This window comes from Prosopis cineraria, unplaced genomic scaffold (genome assembly GCF_029017545.1).
Source record: "Prosopis cineraria cultivar Desert tree isolate PC_DT_omini unplaced genomic scaffold, ASM2901754v1 PC13, whole genome shotgun sequence".
Lineage (NCBI taxonomy): Eukaryota > Viridiplantae > Streptophyta > Magnoliopsida > Fabales > Fabaceae > Prosopis > Prosopis cineraria.
Window position 1 is genome coordinate 25,186,231 of NW_026555344.1, and position 10,452 is coordinate 25,196,682.

At 35.5% G+C, this 10,452-nt stretch overlaps 1 protein-coding gene across 1 annotated transcript in view; it reads right to left on the reverse strand.

Moving 5' to 3' along the window:
• LOC129290707 (protein transport protein SEC23 C-like) overlaps nt 1-9,146 on the reverse strand; it is a 28,586-nt gene extending 19,440 nt beyond the window's left edge. The window contains 4 exon segments of the mRNA XM_054927591.1: nt 282-424; nt 6,966-7,127; nt 7,926-8,099; nt 8,250-9,146. Coding sequence (XP_054783566.1) covers nt 282-424; nt 6,966-7,127; nt 7,926-8,099; nt 8,250-8,972 — 1,202 coding nt within the window. The 5' untranslated portion in view covers nt 8,973-9,146.
• Nucleotides 9,147-10,452: the final 1,306 nt, after the last annotated feature.

Here is a 10,452-nt window from a genome sequence, read left to right on the forward strand (position 1 = left end):
TCCCAGGCCAATTAAGAGTCATATTGATATCTAATGAGATTTTGAAGATCACATATCCTGTTTGTTTATTATAATGGGATAAAATTTCAAGATAGTAAAGATATAAATAAAGTCAATTTGTTCTTTTTTTTATTAAAAAAAAAGAGGCTAACCTTCAATGTTAGAAACCATATAAAAAATCATGAAGGTTGTATTAAATAAATTCATCAATATAAATATATGCATGAATCAAAAGAAACTTCAAAGTACGTCTATATAAAATGAGAAACTTAAAGACATACTTGGATGATAGCCCTAAATCAAAGTCAACGGATTGAAAAACACGTTTAAGCGAGTCCTTGAACACTGAGTGGCCAAAACTTTCAGCAAGTACAACAAGACCACCAGTCCTTTCAACAGCTGTTTTGAGTTCAGCAATGCCCACCTGTAAGCAAGTAGAGAGCAAAAAGAACATTACTTCAAAATAAATGGATGTGAAAAGCAAAATTTTTATCCAAACAACACACGTAGATGCACAAAAACTGGAATGGGCATTCTATACATGCAAAACAATTGAGTAATAACAAATTTATCAGTCTAAAGATCACCTAAAAGGTAAAATCTATAAACTTAGCACAATTCAACTTTAAACATATTTGAAGTGAAGAAGACCAACCCAATGAATTGGGCCTATATTGATACAACAACAACAAGTAGTCTTATCCCAATAAGTAGGGTTAGTTACATGAATTGTATGACCCTATTGTGCTTAATCATCAACCAAGTTTTTTGAAATTTTGTTATCCAAGAGATCTTGTTCAACAACTTCCATGAATGCTTTTTTAGTCTTCCTTTACCCCTCTTTCATAAGGCCTATATTAATAGCTATTAAAAAAAAAAAAAACCACCCATTTATCAATGAGAAAATACAAGACAACAACAACAAGTTTTATCCCATTAGATGAGGTCGGTTACATATACACCATTGTGCTCATTCACTAAGCTTTTAGGAATATTGTTAACTAAGATGTCTTGATCAACAATTTCCATAAGTGTTCTTTTTTGCCTTCCTCTACCCCTCTTTACAAGGCTCAAAATTATTTGTTCCACTCTCCTCCCCGGTGCCTCTCGTGGTCTTCTCTATACATGTCTAAACCATCTCAAATGATTTTTCTACCATTTTTTCGTTAATAGATGCTATGCCCACTTTTCCTCATATATGCTCATTTTAAATTTTATCTTTACGCGTACGCTCGCACATCCATCTCAGCATTTTCATCTCTGCTACTCCAACTTTATGCTCATGCTAGCCCTTTAAAGCTCAACATTAACTACCATATAATATAGATAGTCTTATAACAATTTAATAAAATTTTCCTTTAAATTTATTAAGTACCTTTCAATCATAAATAACTCCTTTAGCCTTTCTCCAATTAAACCACCTAACTTGAATCTTATATGTAACATCTCCATCAATTTCCTCTAGATGTTGAATCATAGCTCTCAAATATCTAAAACTTTCACTTAAAGAATGATCTGATCTCTCAATTTTACTTAGAAATTACTATAGACTAACCTTTTATCAAAATTACAATACAAATATTTTGTCTCCTTTCTACTCAAGCGGAAACCTTTCAACTCTAATGTCATTCTCTACAGCTCAAGTTTGCAATTAATCTTTTGTCTCCACAATAATAATTATACCATTTGCAAAAAACATATGTTTGAGGATTTCCTCTTGAATATGCTCAATCAAAACATTTAGGACTAGTTCAAACAAATAAAAACTCAAAGATGATCCTTAATATAGTCCAATCCGTATAGAAAAATCAGTTGTTGCATCGTTAGATGTTATTATGATAGTTGTTGTCCTCTCATGCATCTCTTGTATATCTCTAATATAGGCAACCCAAACTCCTTTCTATTCTAAAGCTTTCCAAAGTACTTCTCTTGGTAAACGGTCATATACTTTTTCCAAAATCAATGAAAACCATGAATAAATTTTTCACCTTTCAAAAATACAATACCCTCAGAAAATCCATTTTGCATTTTTTGGGTCAATTTTTCTTCCACTTATGGTTACAAAGCATGTGAATCCGAAGTCTTGGACGATAACAAAAATATTCCCAAAACATTCATGATGAACCAAACATGAAATTGTCATTGTCAAGTGACCTTTCTTTATATTAAGTAAAAGGTTATGGGAAATCTATGCAAGAAGAGAGGCTTAGATCCTCTTGTTGTCCAATTGCACTAACCTCCAACAACCTAGGGGATTAGTGAAAGACCAAAAATTAACATTTTAGTCATTAGCTATATAACTCATAGCCTCTTCAATGAGGTCCTTCAACAAAAGAATGAAAGTCTTATCTCTAGTGATTAGATTGATAGCTTCAGCTGAATCACTAGTCACAACCACTTGATAGAGACCTCCTTTCCAGCAAATTCCAGCACCCACTAGAATTCCACTAACCTTTGCTTCAATAATAGAAATGTGACCAAGCTTTTTCATAAACCTTTTAACGCATTATGAATCATGAATTAGGCCACCATAAGAAGCTTCTCCTTGTTGATTAACGGATCCATCAATGTCCAGACAAAACCAACTTAATTTAGGAGGAGACCAAAGGTCTTTGTTGGATGAAGTAGGCAATAATCAACCTCCTCCTCCTTTCCTCTCCAATGCATTCCTCCATCAAGCTCTGCACACATAATAAAACCAATTCTTCCGCTTCCCAAGTATTTGACACAAATATGTTGCAACATTCAAAAATGTAGTGTTACTTATTGTTGATAATGGGCCTACCATCATTAGGCCCATTCCAATATTTAACCTATTTTTCCTTTCTTGTTTGATCTGATCTTATCTCTTATTATCTTAGTCTTTATTATTTTATGAGGGGAAATCATATGGATATGATCGATTTCTCTCTCCCTCTCTTTGTACTATATATTGACTCATTTTAGTGAATAAAGATCAGATCTTCCCAAATAACTTCATGGTATCAGAGCATTTGGTTCGATGTCGTTCAAGGCAGCAATGATGGGCCAGTCACAAGTCTTGACTGTCGACGAAGGTAACAACTACTCTTCGTTGCACAATGAGGGCTCATAAGGGTCAGACTATGTCTAAAGAAGGAGGGACTAGTACGGCCATGTCGTACATGAGGATGACTAAGTCAAGCCCAAACTCCTTCTCGCAACTCACAATACCTCATCGCCTCAATGGTAGTAATTATCTCCAATGGTCTCAGAATGTTTTAATGCTTGTTCGAGGTTGCAACAAGGAGAAGTATCTCACCTAGAACCCAAAACCACCTGAATCGCATGATCCCTTATTTGAGAGATGGTGTGCCGAGAACAATATGATTATGGCATGGCTTGTCAATTCCATGCTGTAGAAATTAGCGAAAACTATCTACTTGCAACAACAGCAAAAGAAATTTAGGATTCTACCAAGACCACATCTGCAATTTTTCAAGTGAAACATGTGCTTCATCATCTTTTACAAAAAGACCAGTCTATGACACAATACTATAGTTCATTGGTGAGGCTCTGGCAACAGATTGATTTATATGAGGTCCATGAATGGTCTTGCCATCAAGATGGACTGTATTATAAAAAAATTGTTGATCGAGAAAGATGCTATAACTTCCTCCTCAGCCTCAATGATGCCTTTGAAGATGTTCGGGGATGCATCATGAGCATGAAGTTGCTTCCTTCATTACAAGAATCATCTAATATGATTAAGTGTGAAGAGAGCAAAAAGGTACTGACCCATTCTTCTATCTCTTCTAACTCATCTCATGACTCTTCTGCTTCGGCTATTCAAGGCACTCAAGGTGATGCGAGGGTAAAAGGTCAAACAAATGGTGTGAGTGCTGTAAGAAGCAGCCATATCAGATATGAATGTTGGAAGCTTCACGATAAGCCATCCAACCCAAAACAAAAGTCTAAATCAGATGGGAAAAGGCTGCTGATTGGTATTGTTAGGTCCGACGTAAGCTCTTTGAGCCCTAAAGAATTGCTGGTGTTGCGAAAAAATCTGGACAAACCTGTTTCACTTGCTTCTGCCAATTTATGTGAGAAAACCTCTCCCTCTATTACCCTGGCAAACACAAGTATTGCTCTTACCAAAGCACTTAGTGGTGTTACTGCAACTAAAAATATTTGGATAGAAGATTCAGATGCAACTGATCATATAACAGGTTTTAAAGACCTATTTATTAAGTTTGGTGAATCGACTAAACATGACTTAGTTGAAGTAGCAAATGGACAATATGCCAGGGTGTTAGGTTCAGGCACTGTGGTTATTTTTGAGAATATTGTGTTAAAGAATGTCCTTTATGTTCCTAAAATACAATGCAACTTGTTAGTTGTCAGACAAGTTACAACTTAGATAAATTGTCTTGTTATTTTTGACAAAAATGGTTGTCATTTTCAGGATTTGACCTTGGGGAAGATGATTGGCAATACTAAGGAATGGAATGGACTTGATTGGCAATAGCGTAATTAACCTACTGCCAATTTCATATGGGCTTACAGGGTCGCACACAAGAACGGCCCAACTCGAGCTATAATGTCCAAGTTCGTTGAATCTAAAATATGTCTAAATTCAATAAATGTAATATAAGGTGAATGAATTTTATATATATATATATATATTTGAATATTTATTTGATAAATATTTATATATATTTATATGAAATATAAAATTCAAAATATAATTTTATATATATGTATATATATATTTTATGTGTGTGTGTGTGTGTCAAATATATATATGATATATGTATATGATATATAAAATTAAATATAGATAATATAATATATATATTTTTTTTTTCAAAATATATATATGTGTATATATATTCGTATATATATATATATAATATATATGTGATATATATTATATTATATTATGTTAGTTTTAAATTTAATTTTATATGATAGATTAAATTTAATAACTAACATAATAAGAGAGAATATCATGTCATTTTTATAATTGAAATTTATAAGATAAATTCGAATTAGATATGATATTATAAATTAAATTTATGAGATAAATTTAAGTAAATTTTCATAAGCTTTTAAGTGGAAGACAAAAACCCTTATCGATACACTATATATAGATAAGGATGTCCTTATGAAGATAGAGAAAGAAAAGTTTTGACAACAAAAACGCTCTAAGAGCCACGAAACACCCTTTAGAAAGAAAAATTAACGTTTAAAGAAGAACGGACGCTGAGAGCGCTAGCACGCTGTTCGAGTTAGAGAGCTGCTCATGTGGATACAGGTAGAGAGAGCAGATCTATGTTGTCAGCTCCTGAGATCCAAATGTGCGCCAACTTTAAAGAATTAAAAGGTAACTCTTCTATCCACCTTGACTTAAACAAGTTCGTTCAGTCCATATTAGGATAGGGACTTTAAAATTTTAATCTTCCATTACGCCTCCCTATTCAACAACTAGACCTTCAAAGATATTATGCATTTGACAATGTATTTGGAGGTAAGGCAATCCTTTTTGGAGGTGATTTTCATCAAGTACTTCCTGTTATACCAAAGGACACAAGGGCAACTATAGTTAATGCTTGCATTTGTTCATCATACTTATGGCAACATTGCATGGTTTTTAACTTGACTATGAATATGCAATTGTCCACTTCTTCATCCAATAATGATTCAAATAAGCTTGAAAATTTTTCAAAATGGTTCTTGGATAGTAGGGATGGCAAGTTAGGCCTTCCACATGATGGGATAGCAAAGGTTGAAATACCAACAGATTTACTTTTGCTTAATTACCAAGATCCAATCAGTGCCATTGTGTCTTTAACCTACCTAGATTTGGTTGACAATTTCTCAAATTTCAATTACTTCAGTGACAGGGCAATACTTGCACCTACTATTGAGAGTGTCGACCAGTTGAATGATTTCATGTGTTCAATATTGCTTGGAGAACCAGTTGAGAACTTTAGTTGTGACTCAGTTTGCAAACCTACAAAAGATTGTGATTCTTTTGATGATCTTTATACTACTAAGTTTTTGAACACCATTAATAGTTCTGGCTTACCACATTATAAACTTATATTAAAGGCAGGAACACCCATAATGTTACTATGCAACATTGATTAAGCTGTTGCTCCATGTAAGGGGACAAGACTTATAGCTACCCGATTGGGTAAAACAGTCATTGAAGTTGTGATGATAAATGGCTCCCATAAAAATCAAAAGGTTTTGATTTATAAGATGGATATGAACCCATTAGAGAGCAAGTGGCCTTTTCACATGCAAAGAAGACAATTTCCAATTAGTGTTTCATTTGCAATGACTATTAACAAGAGTCAAGGTCAATCTCGCCATGTTGGCCTTTATTTGCCAAAGCTTGTTTTCACACATGGACAATTGTATGTTGCACTTTCTAGGGTCAAGAGTTTGGGTGGTCTAAAGATCACAATTAGCCCTAGTAACCATCTTATGTCAAAATCAACAAATGTTGTGTACAGGGAGGTATTTAAGTATATGGAATCTGCTAATAGATTGTCTTGAAAATCATTCCAACTTTTAATACATGAGATATAAAATAGCAAGTTTCTTTTTCACATTATGTGTTTTGCTAAGAATCAAATCCCTTTTTGATATGGGTGCGTGAAAATTTTCTACCAAGCATATGCTCCCCAAGCATCGCACAGGGGAGTCCTTGCTAGTTCTTCTTATACTATAATAGCTAACAAGAAATTTCAACTTCTTAACACACTGGATTGGAGAGTACATATTAAAACATATGAAAAAGAAACCAAGAACAAATAAATCCAGATTTAGTTAATTGAGTCATTTAAATTCTGAATATTCCAACCTGACTAAACATGTGTAGAAAAAAATTTTAAAGCCAGAAGGCAAAGGCAATCATCTGTCATCTATTGACTTAAAAAAACCCAGAGAATGCGAAGTACAACAAGGAAAAATCTGCCGTAGAACAAAACCATTACCTGATCAAGAGCACCAGCAAAGAGATCTAGTAAATGACCTTGATGTACAAGCTGTTTTGAAAGTGTCTCATAGAATTTTACACATTTATGATAATGCGGCACAGAATCTTTATCCAGGTCCTTGTGGGAGCGAATAGGTTCCGATAAACTTTTTGACACAATCTGTAAATATAATAGAATCAGTTAAGCTTCACTAATTGGTCAAATGTGATGCAAAATCATACTTAAAATGATACCAGAATGCAAAAATCCAAAGTAAAATATAATCTTGACAGTTTTCACAAGTACCTAATACTACATACAATTATGCAAATTTTATGCATCTCATGGTAGTTTTATATTTCAAGGCACCAAATATGCAGCCAACAGGTTAAGGACTTTTTATTGTTTCAACTTCAATCATAGAATTAGAGCAGTTCACAGGGTTCAAACATTTGTGAAGTTTCAACCAGAATATAGCAAACTGCGAGTTATCAAAAATTATCTTCAGATTCACCGAGTCTTGACTAAATCCAAAATGAATCTTGAGCTAGGGTATTCACCTGACCCTTCCTTGATCACTAAGTCATTTGTATAGCAAATACTTAGTAGGTCAACATTTTCATACAAACATGTGGCATCAAATACTGACATTGAAGACCTCCATGGTTGGCCAAAAAATTACAAATAATAATAATAATAATAATAATAATATCCATCAAATAACAACAACAACAACTGAATACCAGGTACCCCATATTCCCTGATGCAGGCTTGCCAAACACATCCTAAATTCCATAATATCATGCATACCAATGTGAAAATGCCAGTTTACCAACCAAATGCTTCCACATGTACTATATATCTTTATCCCAGTAATAAAAGATCATCATAAAATCCATAAAATAGCATGTTGATTTTCCACTCATTCTTAGATTATGAATCTGGAACACGTTAATGACCATGATCAGTTATCCTTACAGAAGCAGGTCCTTCAGTTGCTGGCCCACCAACAAAAGCCATTATTCTGGCCCCTGAACCAGGAACACACGCCCCCAACAAACTGGCTGCGATGCTCAGCGCTGTGCTCGTGCACCTGGTTGGACGCTGATCAGCAGGTACACCCCAAGGATCTTTCTGCAACTCCTCCAAAACCTGTTAATTGAAGTGGCAAAAATAAAATTAGAGAACCAAACATAACAGCAAAAACACGAATTCCCCTCTTTCACTTTTGCAGGCAGGTAATCCCATCACAAATAATTCCTCTAAATGTCTCAAACACAGATATCTCATAATCGAAAGTACCGAATTGAGAGTGAATTCACACTCAGATGCAGGCAACAAGAACCGTGCAATGCTTTCAGTAGATAGTCCATCCCTGGCACCAGCAATAACACCAGCGCTTGGCTTCGGCTTCCTAGCAAAGAAACTCATCTGCTCAAGAAGCTGGTCCTTAGTCACGTCCTTAGACCCTTTGAAAACGTATGTCTTGGGAATTTGGCCGAAACCCAACTCATGAACATGAACAAAAGTCCCAAAAGTGATCAAACCAACAAGCGAATTATCAGGCAATAGCTCAATCGCCTGCGACAAAGCAGACTTCAAGAATGCCATTTCCTCCTCTATTATGCAGGTATCAACAACAAACATGAAAACGGGTGGAATAGAAGCCACTTCCCCGGGAGTCTCATACTCGATCGTAGTATACTGAGGGAAGAGTTCCGCGGGAAGATTTTCATCCGACATGGAAGCATATTGAGGGGGGAAGTGATTGCGCTGAAAGCAAAAGGGACATATCCAGATCTTGGCAGCGAAATCGACGATGCAAAAGGGATTGAGGATGGCGCGGCATGTTCGGCAACGCAAGGGAGAGTAAGGAAGTACGGGCATACTGGGGAAATGCTTGATCGGAGTGTAGATGGCGGAGACAGGGACGACGCAGTTGATGGCTTCTTGCTTAGTGCCTGGGATCACATTCCAGGGCATTCGAATGCCGTCTTGCGCTTCTAAATCGAGGAATTCCGCCATGGGATTCAAGAAGCTCTTCCGTATGCGTGGGAGGGAGGAATCGATGACGAGGTTTCAGTTCAGACAGTTGGGTTGGGACAGGGACGATCCAAGAGAGAAAGTGTAGTTTGGTGATGTCTCTCTCTCTCTCTGCCCCTCGAGGACCCAGGATCATGCAGACCAAAGCCACTATAGTTCCACACAACATGACAAACAAAAAGTTACAGAGCAGAAAAAAACCAAATACTTATTATTATTATTATTTTTTAAGATTTTAACAATAATTAAATAGCCATCAATGTATCAAATTGCCCAAAAAAAGAAATCATCAATATATCAAAGATGTCAATTGTCAAGCATGTATGCGAGAGTCCATAGCATTTTTTGTAGGTAAAAAAGTATGGTACATTTAAGGGAAAATTGTTAAAAAATTTCTCCTCGAAAAGAAAATTATTGTGGGGGACTAAGGAATTTAAGAAACAAATGCATTATAATATTCAAAAAAGCATATCATGAAATGATTGAAATACTCCTTTGTTTAAACAAACAAAATTAAAGAAAAAAACAAAAAATTGCTTCTTCACATGACAATCCCTAATCATAGAACTAGAGAGATGAAACAACAATCAAATGAGGGAAAGTTTAGAGCAGTTGTGACAAATGATGTTGACGAAGGAGCGATCATGTAAAGACTTGGTCGAACAAGGTTAAGAACAATTAGGAAGTGGTGCAAATTGGGTCTCAAACTTTGTAGATCTCTTGTTAGAAAATTTGTTATAGTGAAACAGAGGTACACTATTCTAGTTTGCTTTCTTGTTTGTTTAAACAAGGCATATTGAGGCCATGATTGCTTTTCATCCATAATTTTCATAGTATACAACAAGTTTTCAAAATACCAAAGCACAATTTCTTAAAAGAAAGTAGAAAGATGTTGTGACTTTCACTTATCCGGCCAAACAAAGGACTTTTACATGAAAAACATATAATTCTATGAAAATTCTATCTATTCTCCTGAAAGTCACGGCATAAAGAAAAATAAAAACATGAACAAGGGATTCTTCACAACATAGATGTGCAAATTTCTTGAAAATACAACCTATTATCCTAAATAGGCTTGGGGTACAAGGTTATAGGCTTGATCAAGTGCAAGGTAAAAGCTTGGGGTGTAAGGTGATAGGCTTGAGGTGCAGGGTACAAAGTGATAGACCTGGTGTGCAAGATGATATAACCTTGATGCGCAAGGTGATAGGCTTGAGGTGCAATGTGTTGTATGTGTGTCAAAATTGTGTGTATCAAAATCCCACATTGACTAAAAGAAGGAATCTCCTAATGTATATATACTAAGGAATGAAGTGGGCTAGCAAAATGGGCTTGGAAGAGAAGTGGCCTCGCGCACATGAGACAGGCCAACTCAGGGCAATCGCGGTTGAAATCAGCCGATTTGCCCCCCTGAGGATGAGTTCAAGAGGCACTGGGTTCCTTTTACCGGGTTATTTTTACA